General features: G+C 37.4%; 1 protein-coding gene and 1 pseudogene across 1 annotated transcript; one reads left to right on the top strand and one right to left on the bottom strand.

The window, feature by feature from the left end:
- Positions 1–10,415: 10,415 nt before the first annotated feature.
- LOC148696073 (uncharacterized) lies at positions 10,416–17,189 on the bottom strand (annotated as a pseudogene).
- A 2,352-nt stretch (positions 17,190–19,541) lies between these two features.
- On the top strand, positions 19,542–21,743 carry LOC137710419 (uncharacterized). Its single transcript, XM_068449434.2, has 4 exons — positions 19,542–19,823; positions 20,069–20,151; positions 21,203–21,258; positions 21,400–21,743. Exons 1-4 carry the CDS (start codon positions 19,652–19,654, stop codon positions 21,476–21,478), a joined length of 390 nt encoding a protein of 129 aa, XP_068305535.2. The 5' UTR covers positions 19,542–19,651; the 3' UTR covers positions 21,479–21,743.
- The last annotated feature ends 1,096 nt before the right edge of the window (positions 21,744–22,839 follow it).

Below are 22,839 nucleotides of genomic sequence, written 5' to 3'. Positions count from 1 at the left end.
GTATAGAACACAGGCTTAAAATTTCTTGGCCACCCTATGATGGTTGTAAAAAGTTTTTATTGGCAATTCAAATTTTGTTAGAATTAAAAATTATAAGATTCCTTGTACGCTATTTACTTAATATTAAGTAGAATGATTTTTATAGCATATAAAACAAGGCTTCTTTTTCAGAAAAATATAAGGATAGTATTTATTACTCTAAACCATTTGATTATAGACTTTAAATACGATAATAATAATAAAAAGACTCTTTTTTTTCCAATAATTAGGTAGAGTTCTGAGGGGAGAGAGGGAATGGGGTGAGGCCCTGGGGAGCCTCGAAATTGTGTGAGGAGGGCTAAGGGTGCTTAATTTCCACTATTGCGCTAGCCCTCCTTTAAGGCTTAGGAGAAAGGGATGGCCGGGGAGGGAAGAGGATCCGGTCCGGATCTTTCCCATCAAAGGCCCATGATCAAATGATGCAGACCGTTGAAATTTGATCAAACGGTTATAATTATTATAACTTTTAGAAAGACCCCCTGTTTGTAGCCGTTAAATCAAATTTCAACGGCTCAAATCACTTAATCCTGGACCTTTGATGGGGGAGATCCGCATTAGATCCTCTTCCGCCAGGGAGCTCATATGTGGGTAAGGATGGGGCCACAAAGGTGCTTAACTTTCACTATGGTACTAGCCCTCCATAATAAAAAAATACTTTAAATACAGTAACTTTTATTACCTGCGAACGGAACCGGATCCCCACCTGAGCATTGTAAACTGAGCCTCCTGAGCAAAGAATCTGGATTGTTGAAATTTGATCGAACGGCTACAAACAGGGGACCCTTTAAAGTTATAATAATTGCAGTCGTTGGATCAAATTTCAACGGTCCAAATCTTTTACTCAAGAGACTTAGTTTACAATGCTAAGGAGGGGATTCGGTTCCCCCGCCAACTGCTGTGTATTTTGCTTCTTCGACATATTATGTTCCACCTGTAGGCTTTTCGTAGGAAGGTTTTGTATTTGAAACATAACTCATCTGTACCATATTATAGCTAGTTACACCAACAAATCGACAGATTGGGTGTTCCTCTGCCTTCAATTTAATCTCTTTTAGGAAGTGCTATTAATTGACCACTTGTCAACTTTCATAAAGCACAATAAAACATATGGCTATAAGTGTGAGGTGTTTTGTTAGAAATTAAAATTTTGGTAACATGTGAATTCATTTGGTCCATGAGAAATATTGAGTGAATATATGCTGTGTATTGCATCTTCCATATCCAATTCACCAAGACTCCTTCATGGAAGATATTGATTCATAGACACTAACACTGATTTTGTTTTAAATTTACTTAGAAAACCTGTTATTTGGGAATTCGATTCGTTAAGTGTGGCAGGATTATAATTAATAGCTCAGGTTATTGTAGTGGTCAAATGACTTGGTCTTGGTGTGTAGTCGTACCCGCCTAATCTTCTATAATAGCATTTTTTTTCTTACAGCTATAAATTATGGTGTATGTTCGTAACTTTATTTATTACCATTAGATGAGTTTAAATTTCGAGATTTGTATAGTGGATAGGCACAAATCTCAAAAATTATAACTCTTATAATGGTGATAAATATGATGGTAAGTATTACCACCACTTGAGAATAATGAACAAAAATACACTCAATCTTCTATTGCCTTTGCGCATGACAAAAAAAAAAGCATAATATTGTTGACTACAAGGCTCGAACTTTTTAATCGTTATAATGGCGTAAAGACGCTTTGGACTTCGCTGGAGGGTAGGTGATGGTGAGTCCATTTTTCTTATCCTTGGCTACCGTTATTTTCAAACTTTTAAGTTTCTTCCCCTCCCAACAAAATTTAAATACTATCACTTTCATTACTTGCCAACCATTGTGCATTGCCTCTTCGACATTATCGTGTTCCAGTTGTAGCTTTGTTTATAGGAAGGTTTTGTATTAGAAACTTGTAACTTTTTTTCTTTTGGGCAGTTAACCATTTTAATTGCTTTGAGCTGGAGTAGGTGCTTGTAGTTGTATGTGGTGGCAGTCAATTTTCTTTTTACGAGAGATATAAAATATGTGTAGGATGATAAATAATATCATTAAAAAATTAATGAGGATATTACAATAACTAAAAATATTCATTAAAGGCTCCACTCATCTTATGAAAGCAGTTTTTAAAAGCAATTTATATCAACACATCTCCTTTTTACTTCTCACACACCCTTTCAATTCATGGTTGTGGGATCAGATGATTAGGAGAAGATCAATGAACAAAAATTAAAAAGATATGTGAAAAGTAAAATGGGGTGTGTGGATAGCACACCCCTTTGGTAGAATAGCTTGATCTATTTGGTTCTTTTACATATTTTCCAAACTATTCTGTTCCAGTTGTAGCTTGGTCTGTCGGAATAGTTTATTTTCCAAACAACTAAACGAGCAATTGTCAATTTTCATAGAGAAGATGGATAGATGTGGAGTATTTTGTAAGAAATTCTTTAAATAAGTCACTTATAGCTATGATGAGCAATGGCGGATTCAAGAATCAAAGCCGGCCCTAAGGGTGGCCGATCGAAGTAGGCATCCGTCTAGGGCCACCACTCCGAAGGGGCCCTGATATTTTTATTAAATATATATATATATACAAATTAAATTCAATAAAAATATCAAAAAATAAAATCATAGGCAATAATATAATTTTTTACAAAAAGAATTTTATTGTTTTTCCTTGTTCTCACCCAGATGTAACTGCAGTTTTACTCTTTCAAATCTAATTAACATTTAAATATCAAAATGCCAAACCTTTTTTTCGATGCAACCCCAATCGCTTTCTCTCTTCTTTTCCCAAAAACTATCACTCCTCTCTCGGTCACTTGGTGAGCATTCTGATATTCATGGGAAAACCTTATTTCTAGAGCCAAGATTCTTGAGAGAAACTTTACTGAATGAAATAAATCGGGCAATGGAAAGTGTTGAAATATCTGAGGCAAATGGATGTTTGTTTCCCGAATGCATGGGTTGCTTATAGAACTTTGTTAACCATACCAGTTTAATTGCTTTTGCAGAAAAAAAAATTCAAAATTAAAGTTGATCAAATCTTATCTTCGATCAACTATATACTTCACAAGAAAGAGTGAAGGGATTAATTATTTTATCAATTGAAAAAAGATTAGGTTGAAAAATTATATTATGTAAACTTAATTAGTACATTAATTTGTGTCTAAAAACGCGAGGTGTGTAATATTTAAGTAGTGTTCATATATCTTTCTTCTTTTGATATTAATTTTTAATGATATTTGATGTAGAAATAAACTATTTCATGTATTTAGCAAATTTGTTTTTATATATATCAATGTACAAAAGTCAAGGGTCCGAAGGCTGGCCTAAGGCCCCAAATTCTCATGGTCGGCCCTGTCAAGATTGTAATATTTGGTGGTCCTAATCAAGGTACACTAGGTGCTAGTCGGGCAAATGACTGGAGCCTATATAGCGCCTATGCACCTAGACAGGGCTTAGGCAAGGGTTTAGACAAACTTGGGGGCTTAAGTAAGTTTACCATGTCTCATATAAATAAGTGCCTATTTACACTTCAAAAAACTATACTTGTTTTGAGAATTAGGTCTATTATTTTAATTAGGTTTATTATTTACTATATATCATACAAAAATATCATAGGCTTTTCTTTAGTATTTTAGCGAATTTGATGGTATGCGATGAAAGTTCAAGTGATTACAAGTTCGTAGTATTTTACAAAATACTTTTAAGAGAGCGTATGAATTTATAGTGAATTATAAAAGAAAAACGTTGTCAAACATGTGATATAAAAAGGAATGGTTGAATAATACATCAATTCTTTTATTAATTAAAATGTTAGATGACACAACTTGATTGGATAAAAATTAAAATATAAAAAAAAAAAAAAAAAAAAAAAAAAGACACTACTACACAAATACCTTTCCACACACATAGGATTTGTGTTTATTGCTTTAATACGGACCAATTAAAGTTAAATTAAAAACAAGAAACAAGAATAAAACTAGTGATAAGTGCTATTATCACTTTCACAAGGAACACGACGCATGCATATATAAGTCTTTTAAACCCATAGGTGACCCTGATGGGACGAGTGAAGTCTCGTGAGGGTTTCCAGAGACGTTACCCACAAACATCAAATGATAATGATAAATCATGATCATGGAAGGCCATGAATGGCTGTGTAGACATCCACTCCATGGGAGTCAGGCCTTTCATCGCTGAGGCGTAATTCGAATCTATTCTCAACGAAAGGCCTTGTGTAGAGGCCGCTTTGCACGTGGCGCAATCGGCAGAGCACGTTGTTGTGGTTTTTGCTGGCCTTTCCGACACGCTCAGGCTTGAACAATGTGCAACCCCAACTTTTTGTGCTTTCGTCTCGTCGGTCAGCCACTGCCATGATCAATTGCTTGTCTACGTCCATCCTTCTCAAATACTTGTTGTTGTACAAGCATTTGATGTGCACGTAATGATTCTCTTGATGGTCTTTACTGTTTGCCTGCTCTACTTGGAAGATTGACTGCTCCCTCTTAGGATCCTCTCCAGAGAATTGAACAATCTCATGATTTTGGTTTTCTTCATCAAGTATGTAGCTCAAGTATTTGTCGCAGCTGTTTGATTTCAGCACAAAAGGGTTAGGTAGTGCGAGTGGATTCAAGTCGATGACTGTGTACTCAACCATACGGTTTTCGGGGTTGGGGGCTATCTCGTCTGCGTAGAGGCATAGATGGAAGTTGTTTGCAGCGGCTTCCTCTACAAAATGCCCCACGCCCGCGGGGAGTACTCTTCGGCCGAGGAATGCGGCGCCCTGGTTTGCAGTGTACAACCTTACATAACGCCCGAGTTGCACGTGGAGTAAACGGATGACTGCTTTGTTGTCTTTATTGATAACCTGAGGCTCGAACAAAGTGCAGGTCCAATGGCTTTGATCTTCCTCTGGTTCATCACCGGCGGCCACAATCCACCACTCCCGTTCGTCTCCTCTTCTCAAGTATTTGCCGTTGGTAGTGCATTTAATATGCACAAGTTCTCCATTACCGTCGGCTTTCTCCACTTCGAACCTTGCGTGCGAGCTGTTAACATCATCTCCCGAGAACTGGACAACCCCTTGATATTTCCCAATGTTTTGATTTATTATGCGCAAGCATTTTTTGCTGTGGTTTGATTTCAACGCAAAGAAGCTCGGAAGTTCTGCCATCTTAACTAACTGGGATGATATATCTCTCTCCTCTCTTAATTCTCTCTTGTTTTATTCTTTGCTTTCTCCTTGCTCCAAACCAGCTATCCTATTTATAAGCCCACACCTTGCGTGCAATGCAACCAACTCTACACAGCTTGAGACCGTTTACTTTGTCTTGTGTCCCATTTCCTTCACATTCTTAGTCTTTGCTTAATAGTTCTATAAGCACGTGGTAATATTTTTGGTTCATATGAACATGGCTGACCTCATAGGAGTGACGCGAGATTTGGTAAAATAGCTTGATCTAATTGGTTGGTTTATATCTTTTCCAAACTATTCTGTTCCATTGTAGCCTGGTCTATCGGAATAGTTTATATTGCAAACAACTAAATGAGCAATAGATTGTCAAATTTCATAAAGAACGTGGATAGGTGTGGAGCATTTTGTAATAAATTTCTTTAAGCAAGTGGCTTATAGCTATGATGAGGAATGAAATTTGTGACATGGTGAACTCAACGACTCGATGTTCGAAGCTTTGGATTTAGTTTCTATCATTTGTGATTTATTTCAAATGCATTATGGGCATTTTTAATTAGAGTGGTTTACCTAGATATGCAGCCACTTATAGCTATGATGAGGAATGAAATTTGTAACATGGTAAACTCAAAGACTTGATTTTTAAGCGTTCAATTTTGTTTCTATCATTTGTGATTTATTTAAAATAAATTCTGGGCATTTTTAACTAGAATTTTTTTTTTTTGTTTACCTGGATATAGCGACATGGCGTACTATTTTACTCGAATTGTAATGGTAAGGGTGGGTGGGTGGGTACGAATATCATATATAATGGGCATTATATATGCTAGGTTCAATCTTCAAAACCTTCCAATATAATTGGAAATATACTAAAATAAAAGGAGGTGGATTGTCTGCTCTCCCATTTTCATACTCTCCTCATGCCCTTTTGTTTGTGTGGTCACCGTTAAACCACATCAACATTTTATATTTTTATTACTTTTTGTTTTATTATTTTTATAAAAAAATTAATATAAAATATTGATATGGTTTAACCGTGACCAAACAAACAGGAGGGCATGAGGAGAGTATGGAAATCGAAGGGTAGACAATCCACCTCCAAAATAAAAAAGCCCAAGAAAGTAAAGCATAAGGATCAAAAACTGGTTTATCTGATTTTCTTTTCTTTTCTTGATTTCTATGAATCATAGTGAATCAGTGATGGTGGATCTATTTTATCAACCAGAAATCATAAGACGCCCTGATTAATCAAATAACTCTTCCTTCCACAAGCTTTATGTATACCATTCTCTCAGTCCGACTCAGGATGTAGATCTATAGCTCTCACGATTGATCGAGCAAAGAAATAAACAATTGCGAGTACAATGTATGAATCAAAACTCTTCCAGTTCCATTGGCATATTTTTTTATACGAGATGGCAGCTGTACTGCTGCGAGCACTCCTTTCATCCAATATGCCAGTTAACTACTCAAATAAACTCAACTTCATAATCATCAACACATAAAAACCAAATAGCAAATTGTGGTTATCAACTTATCATGTAAACAATGCCATCAGATCAACCTATAAACAGAATCCCATTTAACTTACATCAAAACTTTATTCGAATTCTCAATTTGTTATAGTTTTCTTGTGGGCCTGTGCTTTATGACTTGATGCATGATTTTCCTGAGAAAAGGGTGCCTTACATTATCATCTCTTAGCGCTGAGGGCCTTCACTTGATAAGCCTTATATATAAACTAAGGCTCATATGCGATTGCTTCTTCAGGGAGAAGCAGAAGTGTTTTACAATAAACACATATGTCATGACCATATGTAACAATGTGTTTTGGGTGTGTGATGCCTTTTTCTCGGCGAAGTCCATCTTCCTCTGCTTGATCATCTTATGCACTATTCAATCAGTGGGGTTGGCTTCTATTTATAGTAAATATAAAAAAATAATAGAATATGCTATGATGATATGATTTTATCATATCTTAACCGCGCTTCTCTGCACTGATGAAAAATAATAATGTTTATGCACCTTAGTGCAACTTCAATCCCCACAGATTTTCCTTCCACTTAACAATTAATTATTTAACCTACAAACGCTATTATTTGTAAAAAAAAATAAAAATAAAAATAAATGATTTGATCAGATCAACTCTCTATAACCCCCAAGTTGAATAGTGAATGTTATAAATTAATATTACTAAATTACTAAAGTTTTCGTGAACAGTAATGTTAAAGAGACTAAATTTGTAAACTAAATAATATGGAAGTTGGTGATTAAATTATTACTTAAACGTTGATAAACTCATTTCCTATTGATGACACATCATGTAATTTGCAAATTTAGTCTACAAATTTAGTTTTCCTAACATTACTCTTTCGTGAACAGATCCGCTAATTGTACTTTCGAAGAAATGTAGGAAGGAGCAATTTATAAAGACAATGATTAATAGCTGTTTGATAATATCAATTCTCTATATCCCCTTGAGGGGAGCATAATTAATATTAATTTCCTCAATCTATTTCCCATCTCTCTCATTGATATGAACATAGCTCTCATTGGTGTGATGCAAGATTTGTTAAAATAGTTGACATTGATTGATTTGTTTGTATAACTCATGTCAATGCGGAAAATGATCATCCCTGGATTCTTTTTCTAGGGATCCTAGAGATTTTGTGATCGTAGCCGTGCATCGTACATTGTGTGATCATAAATCATTTCAAAATTTAAAATTTAAAATTAAATATAAATAGTACCTAATGAAAACTGACCGCACGATATACGATAAACGGTCAGGATCACGGGATCCCTAGGAAAATGATCCGGTGAGGATCCTTTTCCTGTCAATGCTACTTAAGGATATAATTCTCAAAATAATATAAACTAAAGCCAACACTTGTATAAAATTAAGAAGAGTAAATTGTAACAATGATTCATCAACTTTAATCAAATTGGAGCAATGGTCTTTCAACTAAAAATTCATTACCATTGTTCCCTCAACTCATCAAAGTGTGTAGCTGTGGTCATTTTCGTCAGAATTTTGTCAAAATAAGTTATATTAGAATGACCATGGCTATAATTGGGGTCCCTCAACTCATCAAAAAGCGTAGCTATGGTCATTTTCGTCAACTTCATCAGAATTTTATCAAAACGAGTTATGTTGGAAGGACCATTGCTACAATTAGGTTAGAGTTGAGGGACCATTGCTCCAATTGGGTTAAAGTTGAGGGATCATTTCTCTAGTTGGATTAAAGTTGAGGGACATTTGGTAATGGATTTTTATCTGATGGACCATAGATGCACGTTTTGATGAGTTGATGGACCAATGGTAATGAATTTTTAGTTGAGGGACCCTTGCTCCAATTGAGTTAGAGTTAAAGGACCATTACTACAATTTACTCAATTAAGAAACAAAAAGTTTATATAACATATAAAATAAGACTTTCACACTTGTATCCCATCATCCGTGCAAGATTATAATTGAATGTGCCTATGGAGGAGCTGATACTTGATTCATAGGTGTCTATCTAGTTGCTAATGGACGGAATCAGGCGACAGAAAACCAAGAAAGTTTGTGGCCTAGAAGCGAGTCGAGTTCAGGAAGTTGGGGGCTTTACTTCTTCAGCGAGCTTTATTCATCGATCGAGACTAATTCCAAACTTCAGTAGGTGGAAATGGAGCTAGCGCGCCAAAAGGAAGAATCTGAGCGCCTACAAGAAGAGGTAGCGCGGTTGGCACAAGCTGCTGCGAAATCAAGAATTAGTGCCCATGTACTTCCCTGTCATAGCCCGTCCTCGTCAGTTTTTGGCATCAAGATTCCTGGTGTCCCGGGCGAGCTTTTGCAGCCATTCCCCCAATCACCTTAATAGTTAACGTTTTTTTCTGTTTAGTTTTTGTAATATAATTATAAGAACAATTTTATTTTGATTGTAAATATTGTTTTTAAATATTTATTACAATTTATTTAATATTTTTTTAAAATTGAAAAATGTTAACCTAACAGATATTTCGTCGTGCAAAATTTTCTATATTTTTAAGTTTGATTTCTTAGAGTTGGCCCAACAACTCTTTCGTCGGGTCAAATTCATTACATTATTTAATTATTTGCTAGCTAATGAGATATTTTCATCGGGCAAGATAATTTTGTTCAGGTCAATTGTTTGGCCGATGAAAATTTCCAACACGTTAACTAACTTTTGCTCGATAGAATTGTGTTTTTGTCGTTGAAGCGTTCAGTCGATAGGTTTTGCCTGACTAATTTTTCCCGACAAACCTCAGTCAGCTAAAGACTTCGGCGACGAAACAAGCGTTTAGCCGACGGAAGTTATCCGTCTGGCAAGGTGTTTTCTTTTTTTTGTAGTGGCAGAGCAGCACCGCAAAAGATAGGAGAGCATCAACTGCATTAGAGTTCCCCTCAATTTGGCCTCCACTCACAGAGAACCAACATGAAGTAATATTTGCAAAACTATCTGAAGTTGTAAAAATTCACGATAGATAATTATATGAAACTCTACGAAATGGCTTAGGAAGTTTTTAACGGAGTTAGTTATTAATGGATAATCACCCTTTTATAATCCTTGATGCGGTTCACGTTAGGAAAAACTCTGCACATGAAGGAACACAAATGAGGGGGACATAAAGCCAAACCTGATTGATGGAAATAACATAGCAAGTAACATGATAAGGGAACCTCACTTACAAAGAAAACATATGATAAAAATCATCTAAAACGATAGCTGGTAGAAGCAGAAAGATCATGAATATAAGCAAACGCTGCACATGAATGAACGTTAGACCACCAATAATATGCATCATGATCTGCACCAAAGTTGGCTAAGGTATCGGCTACACAATTGCCCTCGTGAAAAATATGGAAAACAAAAACATGTATATGCCAAATCTGTCACAAGCAATTGCTCCAATCAACAGGCAAATACCAAGGAATATTGCTCCATTAATATGCATCGTAAAATACTTGAAAATTGTTTCAAAAGTTTTGTAAATTCACCTTTTTCACAACTAAAAGCATATGTACTCCCTTGCAAGCTATAATTCCCATTAAGTACAACTTTATTACCGTACATAACCTTACAAAGTTATTTGATTATATGCAATGTAAATTATTTCATTACATGCACTATTAGTATTATTAACTAAAACCACTAGTGCACAAATACCTTTCTACATACACATAGAACATACACAAAATGCCTTTCCACACACATAGAATTTGTTTTTATTGCTTTATTAATCAATTTCACAAGGAACATGCATATTATAGGATAAGGAAATGTCTTTTAAACCCATAGGTGACCTTGATGGGATGAGTGGAGTTTCGTGAGGGTTTCCAGAGACGTTACCCACAAACATCAAATGATCATGATGAATCGATAATCATGGAAGGCCGCAGATGGCTGTGTAGACATCCACTCCATGAGAGTCAGGTCTTTCATCGTTGAGGCGTAATTCGAATATATTCTCAACAAATGGCCTTGTGTAGAGGCCGCTTTGCACGTGGCGCAATCGGCAGAGCACGTTGTTGTGGTTTTTGCTGGCCTGTCCGACACGCTCGGGCTTGAACAATGTGCAACCCCAACTTTTTGTACTTTCGTCTCGTCGGTCAGCCACTGCCATGATCAATTGCTTGTCTAGTGATGGTCTTTATTGTTTGCCTGCTCTACTTGGAAGATTGACTGCTCCCTCTTAGGATCCTCTCCGGAGAATTGAACAATCTCATGATTGTGGTTTTCTTCATCAAGTATGTACCTCAAGTATCTGTCGCAGCTGTTTGATTTCAGCACAAAAGGGTTAGGTAGTGCGAGTGGATCCAAGTCGATGACTGTGTACTCATCCATACGGTTTTCGAGGTTGGGGGCTGTCTCCTCTGCGTAGAGGCATTCATGGAAGTCGTTTGCAGTGGCTGACGTTACAAGATTTCCCACTGTCGTGGGGTGTCTTCGGCCGATGAATGCGGTGCCCTGGTTTGCAGTGTACAACCTTGTTGAATTAGTGGCCAAGTGGATGATGATGTTTGTTGAAAAGAAAAAAAGGTGGACAACATCATTGTGTCTTCCTTGTTTTGGGGAGGAAAATAGGGAAAAGTTTGGTTGTTTTTTGAAAAGTTTTTTTGTTCTCTTCCTACATCCGTGTCTTTTGAAAAAGAAATATGGGAGAGCTCATTGGGTTCGGTTGTGAAAAAAAAAAGAAGAGAGAAAAGAGAGCTTTTCTTCAGAGAGCAAGGGAGAGTTGCAGAGAAAAAGGGAGAGTTGCAGAGAGCCTAAAACAGAAGAAGAAAGTTGTTGCTTCAATTGGTTAGTAATCATCCACCAAAGTAGTTGTTGTTGTAATAGCTTTGAGCTATATGTATAGAGAAGAAATTATTCATTATATTTCTTTCTCTATTTGTTTCTTTGGTGTGTGAGAGCTATTGGGTGTATTGGGCTTTTGGGTTGTGAGATTGCCAACACTTTGTAAACTCCCATTTGGTTGATAGTGGATTATTGGGTGAGCTCCTACTGCTCCGAGGACGTACTCCAGTTACACTGACTGTGGAGGAACCTCGTTAAAATCTTTGTGTCTTTTATATTTTGTTCTTGCATTTCCATTTGATAAATTTCCTGTGGGCTAGCTTGATTTGGTTCCGCGTGGTTTGGTGCTTTCCTAGCACAACAATTGGTATCAGAGCACTGGTTGCTCTTGGGTACTGTCTAGTTGCCAAAGATGTCAGACGGGCAAGATGAGAATCCTTTTGGAAGCAGCTCCGGGTTTGCAAGAACTACGGTGCAAAATGCAAAGTTCGAAGTGGAAAAGTTTGATGGCACAAACAACTTCGGGATGTGGCAATGTGAAGTTAAAGATGTGTTGGCTCAACAAGATCTTCTTGCCGCCTTGGGAGAGAAGCCTGAAGCTATGTCGAAACTAGAATGGGAGAAATTAAATTTGTGGGCTTGCTCTTCAATTCGGTTGTGCCTTGCAAAAACTCAGAAGTATTTTGTGATGCGGGAGACTTTGGCAAGTGTGTTGTGGCAAAAATTGGAAGACAAGTATATGACGAAGAGTGCAGAGAACCGGCTACACTTGAAGAAAAAGCTCTACCGCTTCCAATACAAAGAAGGTACAAAAATGATTAGACACCTTGATGCTTTTAATAAGTTGATTGCCGACTTGTTAAATTTAGATGAGGATATTAAGGATGAAGATAAGGCCTTAATATTGTTGAATTCCTTGCCGGACTCTTATGAGCATTTTGTTACCACTATTATGCATGGTAAAGAAACTGTGAAATTTGAAGATGTGTCAAATGCCTTGATGAATTATGAAATGAGGCATAGAGATAAAAATCATGATAGTACCTCTGAAGCTTTATTTGTTAGAGGTAGATCATCGGAGAGGAGATCCTCTTCTAGCAGGAAAAAATCACAGTCTCGACCTAGAGGAAACTCTAAAGGTAGAAAACCTTTGGAAAGGGATGAATGTGCCTTTTGTCGTAATAAGGGCCATTGGAAGAAAGATTGTCCTAGATTGAAGACCAAAGGCAAAGAAAGTTCTGAAGCTAATGTTGCTGAGGTTGAAACAGATTTTTCTGATTTTGCTTTAACCACTTCCTCATCATTTGATTGTGCTACTAAGTGGGTGTTGGATACGGGTTGTACTCATCATATGACTCCTCACAAGGATTGGTTTTCAAGCTTGAAAGAGTTTGATGGCGGTGTTGTGTTCATGGGAGATGACAATCCTTGCACAACAAAAGGGATTGGTACAGTTCGTTTGAAGTTGCATGATGGCATGGTTAAAGAGTTGACAGGTGTTCGGTATGTACCGAATTTGAAGAAAAATCTTATTTCTTTGGGAACTTTGGAAGCCAAGGGCTTCAGGTTTCATTCAGATGGGCAGACATTGAAAGTGACTTATGGTGCACTTGTTGTGATGAAAGCTCCTCGATGTGGCCATTTGTATTTATTGCAAGGTAGCACTGTGACAGGTGAAGCGTCTGTAGTCTCAGAAAATATGGGCACATCCGATTCTGATACTACTAGATTGTGGCATATGAGGTTAGGCCATGCTGGTGAGAGAGCTCTACAAGGGCTTGTGAAACAAGGTCTTCTAAAAGGTGCCACGACTTGTAAGCTTGATTTCTGCGAGCATTGTGTCTTGGGAAAACAAACTAGAGTGAAGTTTGGTACTGCTGTACATCAGACGAAGGGCATTCTTGATTATGTGCATTCGGATGTTTGGGGTCCTACAAAGACTCCCTCTTTGAGTGGTAGACATTGGTTCGTGACCTTTGTTGATGATTATTCAAGAAGGTCTTGGGTCTACACTATGAAGCACAAGAGTGAGGTGTTGAGCATTTTCTTGGGTTGGAAGAAAATGGTTGAGAACCAGACTGGGAGAAAGATTAAGATTTTGAGATCGGATAATGGTGGTGAATACACATCCGACCCTTTCTTTAAAGTTTGCAAAGAGGAAGGGATTGTGAGACATTTTAGTGTCCGGGGAACTCCACAACAAAATGGAGTTGCAGAAAGATTGAATCGAACCTTGCTTGAGAAGGTTAGATGCATGTTGTCTCAGTCGGGTTTGAGCAAGTCATTTTGGGCAGAGGCAGTTACTTATGCATGTCACATCATCAACCGATTACCCTCAGCTGCTGTTCAGGGTAAGACGCCAATGGAGGTATGGACTGGAAAACCTTCTACTGATTATGATTATATTCGTATTTTTGGTTCACCTGCTTATTTTCATGTAACTGAAAATAAACTTGATCCTAGAGCCAAAAAGGCTATCTTTCTTGGTTTTAGTAGTGGTGTCAAAGGTTACAGGTTATGGTGCCCGGAGATGAAGAAACTTGTAATCAGCAGAGATGTGACATTTGATGAAGAAAATATGTTCAGAGACTCTGAAAAGAATGTGAAAGATGTCCAACAGGTGGAGCTTGAGAAAGTTGCCTCTAGTACTTCAAATCCTATTTCCGCTGATGTCGAAGCCACTACAAGTGAAGAAGTGGGAGACCATGAGGATGTTGAAGAAGTTGAACTTGAAGATTCTATTCAAGTTGAAGAGCAAGTTTCACCTCAAGAGTCTATTGCCAAGAACAGAGGAAAAAGACAAATTACCAAGCCAGCTCGGTATAGTGACTATGTTGCTTTTGCTCTTCCTATTATCACTGATGAGATTCCATCCAATTTTGAGGAAGCCATTGAGAGTGAGGAAAAGGAGAAGTGGTGCAATGCCATGGGTGACGAGATGAATTCTCTCATGAAAAACAAGACTTGGGAGTTAGCTAAATTGCCTAAGGGTAAGAAAGCTATTGGTTGCAAATGGGTGTATGCCAAGAAGGAAGATGCTGATGAGAAACGCAATGTCAGATTCAAAGCAAGATTAGTTGCTAAAGGGTATGCACAAAAGGAGGGCATTGACTACAATGAAATCTTTTCTCCAGTTGTGAAGCACTCCTCAATTCGCATTATGTTAGCTCTTGTTGCACAATATGATCTTGAACTTGTGCAACTTGATGTGAAGACGGCTTTCCTACATGGTGATTTGAATGAAGAGATTTATATGTGTCAACCGGATGGGTATAAAGTGAAAGGGAAAGAAAATTTGTTTTGCAAATTGAAGAAATCACTTTATGGCTTGAAGCAATCTCCAAGGCAATGGTATTTGAGGTTTGATAAATTTATGAGAGGCCAAAATTATTCTAGAAGTCAATATGATCATTGTGTGTACTTCAAGAAGTTGCAAGATGGGTCTTTCATTTATTTATTGATATATGTTGATGATATGTTGATTGCCTCAAAGAATGTCGAAGAGATTGAGAAATTGAAGAAGCAAATGAAAAATGAGTTCGAGATGAAGGATCTTGGTGAAGCAAAGAAGATCCTTGGCATGGAGATCACTAGAGACAGAGAGAAGGGTTTGGTTTGTTTGAATCAAAGACAATACCTTGAGAAGTTGATTCGGAAGTTTGGAGTTCATGATTCAACTAAACCGGTTAGTACCCCTTTGGCTCCTCATTTTAAATTGAGTTCTCTACAATGTCCTAAAACTGATCAAGAGAAGCTACAAATGAAAAATATACCATATGCAAATTTGGTTGGTAGTTTGATGTATGCAATGGTATGCTCTAGACCGGATATTGCTCATGCAGTTGGCATGGTGAGTCGATATATGCATAATCCTGGTAAAGAGCATTGGAATGCAGCTAAGTGGATATTGAGGTATCTCCATGGTACTCGAGATGTTGGTTTATGCTTTGAGAGGGATGACTCTGGTATTGGTCATTTTGCTGTTGGTTATGTTGATTCAGATTATGCAGGTGATCTGGATGGAAGGAAGTCTACTACAGGCTATGTATTTACTATGGCTAAAGGGCCAGTTTGTTGGAGGTCCATTTTGCAGTCGTCTGTTGCCTTGTCTACTACAGAGGCTGAATATATGGCAGTTGCTGAAGCTATAAAGGAGGCCATTTGGATACATGGACTGATTAGAGATTTGGGGGTTGATCAGAAGCAGATGGAGGTACATTGTGATAGTCAGAGTGCCATTTATTTGGCTAAGTATCAGGTTCATCATGCGAGGACCAAGCACATAGATGTGCGTTATCACTTTGTTCGTGAAGTAGTTGGTGAAGGGGAGATCATTCTCCAAAAGATTCCAACTAAAGACAACCCCGCTGATATGTTGACTAAGGTTGTTGGTGTAGCCAAGTTTGTTCATTGCTTGAACTTGGCTCACATTTTGCCTATATAAAGAAGGCGTTGAGCAGTAGGAGTTTTGGAGCATTTGGCTCGGCATTAGTTATTCTCTTGCTAGTGTTTGGGAGTGTTTTTTTTTTATCAATTTTGTTGGTTGGCTTATCATGGCGTTTTCGGAACTTGGCCAAGGTGGAGATTGTTGAATTAGTGGCCAAGTGGATGATGATGTTTGTTGAAAAGAAAAAAAGGTGGACAACATCATTGTGTCTTCCTTGTTTTGGGGAGGAAAATAGGGAAAAGTTTGGTTGTTTTTTGAAAAGTTTTTTTGTTCTCTTCCTACATCCGTGTCTTTTGAAAAAGAAATATGGGAGAGCTCATTGGGTTCGGTTGTGAAAAAAAAAAGAAGAGAGAAAAGAGAGCTTTTCTTCAGAGAGCAAGGGAGAGTTGCAGAGAAAAAGGGAGAGTTGCAGAGAGCCTAAAACAGAAGAAGAAAGTTGTTGCTTCAATTGGTTAGTAATCATCCACCAAAGTAGTTGTTGTTGTAATAGCTTTGAGCTATATGTATAGAGAAGAAATTATTCATTATATTTCTTTCTCTATTTGTTTCTTTGGTGTGTGAGAGCTATTGGGTGTATTGGGCTTTTGGGTTGTGAGATTGCCAACACTTTGTAAACTCCCATTTGGTTGATAGTGGATTATTGGGTGAGCTCCTACTGCTCCGAGGACGTACTCCAGTTACACTGACTGTGGAGGAACCTCGTTAAAATCTTTGTGTCTTTTATATTTTGTTCTTGCATTTCCATTTGATAAATTTCCTGTGGGCTAGCTTGATTTGGTTCCGCGTGGTTTGGTGCTTTCCTAGCACAACAAACCTTACATAACGCCCGAGTTGCACGTGGAGTAAACGGATGACTGCTTTGTTGTCTTTATGGACAACCTGAGGCTTTGATCTTCCTCCGGTTCATCACCGGCTGCCACAATCCACCACTCCCGTTCGTCTCCTCTTCTCAAGTATTTTCCATTGGTAGTGCATTTAATATGCACAAGTTCTCCGTTACCGTCGGCATTCTCCACTTGGAACCCTGCTTGTGAGCTCTTAACATCATCCCCCGAGAACTGGACCACCCCATGATATTTCCCGATGTTTTGATTTATGATGCGCAAGCATTTTTTGCTGTGGTTTGATTTCAGTGCAAAAAACCTTGGAAGTTCTGCCATGTCAACTAACTGGGACGTAGTATGACTGACAAGTTCTGCCATGTTAACTAACTGCTACTCTATTTATAAGCAAGGATAAGCCCACAGCACGGATGCAATATGATTTTTTTTTTTTTTTTTTTGAAAACCTTTACGGTACGAGGATAATTTTATTAATAACGAAAAAATAAGTTACATCTAGGCAGGGAGGAGACATAAACTTGTGTGAGGATTGAGACTTGTAATGATTATCTAGCTATCATCGTTTGTATTGATGTCTTCTAGTACCTCAAATTAATTCAACGAGAATTTAAGTTTTCACATGTACCCTATCCATTGTTGTATGACTGAGATTACTAATATATATTTTGTGTAGCATTCACAAAAATAAAAAATAAAAAAGAGAGATAAGGACTCGAAGAAAGAAGATATGCTTTCCCTTCTAGAATTGTTTGAAAGGTGGATCCTGTAGTGAAACTTTGAAAGTTTACATCCAAGGAAAAAGTTATTTTGATTTATGCAAGTGTAATAGCTTCTTTTGGTCTTTAATGAATCTTTCTCTCAGTTTCTTTCCTTCCAAAAAATAACTAATCAAAAGTCGACGAGGTATATGTCTACGTGTATTATTAGCTCAAGTCATTGGACTAACGCCAGATCTGGTTGAACAGCGAGTTGTTTAATTAGCTCAAGTAGCTCAAGTCATTGGACTAACGCCAGATCTGGTTGAACAGCGAGTTGTTTAATTAGCTCAAGTCATTGGACCAACGCCAGATCTGGTTGAACAACTGACCGAACTGCAGGCACAACGCCACGTACACAGATAAAACAAATGCATGTTTGGTATACAGATAAAATAGGAGAGAGTGTTCTATCAAAGGACAGGTGTACGATTTGAACGATCTCATCTGGCTTGTTAATTAGGTGACTGATCTATGGTCTTCTTGGAATTATTTTTAATTATAACCAGAGCTTCTCAGTTGCGACAGTACTCTTATCATTCTCAAACTATTTCTACTAGCTGCTAGCCAATAGGGGTATTTTGGCTTTCAGTGCAAAAAAAAAAAAAAAATAACTTTCATACATGAGGTACATAGCTGCGGAGTATTTTGTTTGAAAACTTTGTAACATGAGAGTTTGGATCCTCGTCGGATCATCTTTGTGAGGATTCTAAGAATTCGTGAATCGTATCCATTTATCGAATATCGTGCGATCAAAAATTATTTTAAATATTTTTATTTAAAATTAAACACAAACAGTACCTGACAAAAACTGATGTACGATAAAATAACACTATTTACAGATTCCTAGGATCCTCACCAAAAGGATCGGAAGAGAATCCGGTTGGAACATATGAGGAATGAATGCATATGCATATGGCTGTGGGGAAGAAGTATTTTGGTAAAAATTAAAATTTTGTAACATATGAATTCAATGACTTTATATTTCAAGGGGTTGAATTGAGTTTTCATCATTGGTGATTTATTAAAATATTTGTAAGTCCCTTAGATATTGTCCCACATCAAACAATCTTTTTGAGTAGTAATAGAAGATGACGTTGTTTAATTCTGACAAATATGTTATTCAACTCACGTTGAGGTATATATATATGATCTACAAACATAATTTTTATACTTGAGATATATGAAACAACGAAGAAACATAATCTCCCTAAGACAAAAGAAATACCATGTCCTTGAAACTATATTAATTAAAGTCATATCTAGACTTCTCCACAGAGATAGAAGAAACAATACATTACTAAATTACTATTTAGGGTCAACATTGATACATTTGTTCACGCACTTTCTAATATAAGTGACCATGAGTGAATCCATATCTAAATTAATGTGGTTTCAAGACGTATAGAAGCCTATGGAACACGTTTGTGAAGGACCTCCAAGAATGCTCCAAACAAGGACAAGATTCTTTTGTGCCCACAACTGTTTGACGAAATGCCTACTCAACCGCACGCACATAAAGAGTCAAGAAAACTAGGTAAGGAGTCTTGAAAACGCTCTGCAGTTGATTTGATAAGATGGCTCATTGTAAATATTTTGAGCTCTTTGCACACTATTTCCATCTAGAGAAACTTTGCACTTTTACACTAGGAATCCCTGAAAGTTATAATTCTATTGCAAGTGAATTTCGCACGATACAGTGATAAGTTGGCAAGATACACATCTAATGGAGAGTGCGTTGCAAATGAGTTATTTTTATGTGTCTAAATAAAATTATCGTTAAAGTCTCGTTTTCATTATCACTGGTTGACTAATTTGGGCCTAGGGGCCATATATAGTTGGATATATAGATTGGGCTTTAAGTGGACCATATAGCTGCTTAATGGATGTGGCCCAAATGGTGTTAATTTTGGGCCAACTCAACCGATCCGATCCGCCACAAAGTAAACCACACCACAGAGAGAGAGAGAGAGAGAGAGAGAGAGAGGGAGGGAGCTGCAAAATCAGAGGAAGAAGTAGAGCAAGAAATAGCGAAGTAAGCAAAAAGCAGAGAAATTGGAGCCGAAGATGGCATTGCAGTGGATGATACTGACGTACGTAGTGGCGGCAGAGGCGGCGTTGGCCTTCCTGCTAACCATTCCGGCGCCCAAGCGGTTGAAGAATCGATTCGTGTCGCTGGTCTCTCTAATCCTCCAACCCGCCCTCTTCATCGTCCCCTTCGCCGGATTTCAGCTGCTGGGTTCGTTTCTTTTCTCGATTTCGTTCCCGTTTCGGTTTCTCTTCACACTTATATTGTCCTTAATTATAATCATTTCTGCGATCTGGCCTTTTAATCGAATGAGGTTTCGAATTTCTCGTTCTTAGGGCATTGTATAACATTGGATTTCCCAATTGATCTTTTTTCTTTGATTTTTGGTTTCAATGGGTTTCCAATTGATCTTTGACTTTGCTATTTCTGTGTTCCTTTTGATCGATTGTGTGTAGATATATATTGGAAGAATGAGCACCGCTTGGCCTGCACCTCTGAGACTTGCACCGCCTCTGACCGCGACCGCTATGAGAAATCCGTCAGTTCCCATTACTCACTCTCTCTCTGGTTTCATTGCTTTTAAAGTTGCAATATTTAATCAAATTGATGAGATGATGCCTTCGGATTCATGATCAGCCACCTAAATTAACTTGTTGAAGTAGAAATCATATGACAAAAAGAAAATTACGTTTTGATCTCCCCGTTGACGAATGCTGCTTTGCAGCTTTATTAAAGATTAACATAGTAATAATTTAGGGGGCTTTGGGTTCATCACAAGTTCCTGATTATTTTTACTCAATCATAATGCTCAATAATCCATAACTGCGTCTTAAATTAGCCCTCCGAAACTTGTGTTCCGTAATACACACACATATGTATATAGGGTATTAGATTGTTAGGTTGTTTCGGCTTTTGTTTATGATGGTATCTTGAATCCTGCTTCTTTATCATTTGTTGGACTTTCTTTGTTGGAGCTTCGTGGGAACTAGTGAATGAGGGGTGAAGGAAGGGGTTATGCTTGTTGAAATATTCTAGTAGGAGATATCTCTACATTTGGGCTGTACATGTCGTGAAATTTTTATATGTGGTCCAGTTCTTCTGTCGCAAGTTGTTGCACATTCAGCTTTGGGATGTCTTAGAGAGATCGAGAATAGATATGTCAATGCAAACGGTGTTTGAAAAAATTTCATCTTAATGCCACTGCTAAAACGACGCGCACCTTTGTTCTGGATTCCTAGGTATCAAAGATACAAAGGTTTCCTAGCCAAGTTCATCGTCGTTCTTTTTAGGTTTAGAATGTGCAAATTTCGGGATTCTTTGTTTATTAGGGAAATTGGAACCACTCGTGCATTGTCTTTGCACCATTCATGCATGGAAAATTTATTCAAACTTTCACTTTGTGTACGTATTTTGATTAGTCTTGTCATATTTAAATTGGTTAGGTGATAAAAGAGCTGATCGGCTCAGTCTAATGATTGCATATTTAGCCCTCTGCCATTAAAGTGACAAAAATCAAGTTCGGTCTATATCCGTGTTATATTCAATTGTTTTTTACTCATTTCCTTTGTTGCGAACAATATGTCATGCAGCTGTACAAGGCTCAAAGGAATGTAATTCTTTGTGCTTCAGCATGTCTGCTTTACTGGTACGTTGGCCAGACATCAAATGCCCCCGTCCTTTTGCCTTTAATTCTTAAAAGAAAAAAAAAAATGAAGAAGAAGATAAACTTAAAGGCCTTTGTTATATTTCATGTCGTTTGATAGCAATCTACAAATTTTGGGCGCAGGTGTCTATTTCGCATCTGTAAATATTACAAGGACATTCAGAACTTGGAGGAAGTGGAGAAGAGGTACAAGGACAAATAGGTTTTCCGACGGAGGCTCTTCTTTGGGAGCGGAAACAACCGAGTTAATACTTTTTCATCATAAATGAGAAACTGATGCTACTGTTAGTAATACTGTAGTGTCTTGAATTTGTGTGCGTAATTTGTAGCCATCTAGTTTGTTGTTGTTGGTACATTGTTCGTGTAGCTGAAGTACACTTTGTTTTCTACTATATATGAAAACTACGGCGTTGATCGCTGTTGAGTATATGAAATTTCAATGTCCCTCGATTCGATGAGGATCAAAAGATGGTGCGCGTGATGGGGCAATACGAACAGGCGGTTTCCTGTCTAGGTCCAATTAGACATTTGAATTTCGTTGATGGAGCAATCGCAATCAGATGCTTTTTGGCATGGTCTTTGTTTCATTGGCGTATGTTTTGCTGCAAGTTTCGTTTACACTTCATGCCAGCGAAATTCAAATAATTCAGTTGAATTGTTCTCATGAGGTCATTTGGAATGAATTGCAGCGTAGACTGACTTGGTTTTCACATACCGTTTGCATTGACATTGACCCATCAAACGCACGCTTTCGTTTCATCTCAATTGCTCTTGAAACTTCTTTTCACTCTTGAATGATGATGTTTTGGTTTGATTTATGATTTTTTTAATTTTGATTAGTTCAACAATCAAGATTTGATTTATAATTTTTTTTAATTAAACCTTGATAGTACGAGGGAAACAAGAAGTTACAGTTAGTCAAGGAAACATAAATTTTACATCTCATAAAACAAGAAAAAAAAAAGAGAAAAATGCATGAAAAATAAGGAGGAACATAAACCTTATCCCTCCAGAAACGAAAACAAAGAAGATACAAAGAAAAGAGAGGGAACATCATGAAACCTAACCCCTCCAAAGCCAAACCTAAAAGGTCTAAACCTGCAAAATAAGTTGAACCACACAAGGTTAGGAAAAAAAAAACATGAGACAAACCTGTATGTCGAGATGCACATTAATTTGAAAAGTGAAAGCCAGGCAAGCCAACATAGTCCGAAAACAACGCAGCACGAGCCACCGGTGAAGGGGAATAATCTCATCCCATGTTAGCAAAATTGTCAAGAACAACATTTCCTTCACGATAAATGTGAGAGGTTTAGAAAGTCATCTACTGAATGCGGCTCAAACAAATAAACCATTGCGTACGAAGAGACCAATAAGGACCAAAATCAACCAATTGGAGAGCGAAAATAACACTAGAAGAATTTTTGTAGAAACCATCACAAAAGTTGTTTTCGTATCATTTTTGCCACAACATAAGTTTCAGGATGACTTTATGAAATTTTTCTTATCAAGTTTGTAAAATATCTTGAGAAAACCTAACAATCATTTTTTTACACGTCATGA

This window comes from Pyrus communis, chromosome 6, assembly GCF_041283825.1.
Source record: "Pyrus communis isolate YQ-2024b chromosome 6, ASM4128382v1, whole genome shotgun sequence".
In the NCBI taxonomy this organism is placed as follows: Eukaryota; Viridiplantae; Streptophyta; class Magnoliopsida; order Rosales; family Rosaceae; genus Pyrus; species Pyrus communis.
This window is presented reverse-complemented; position numbering and strand designations above follow the sequence as displayed.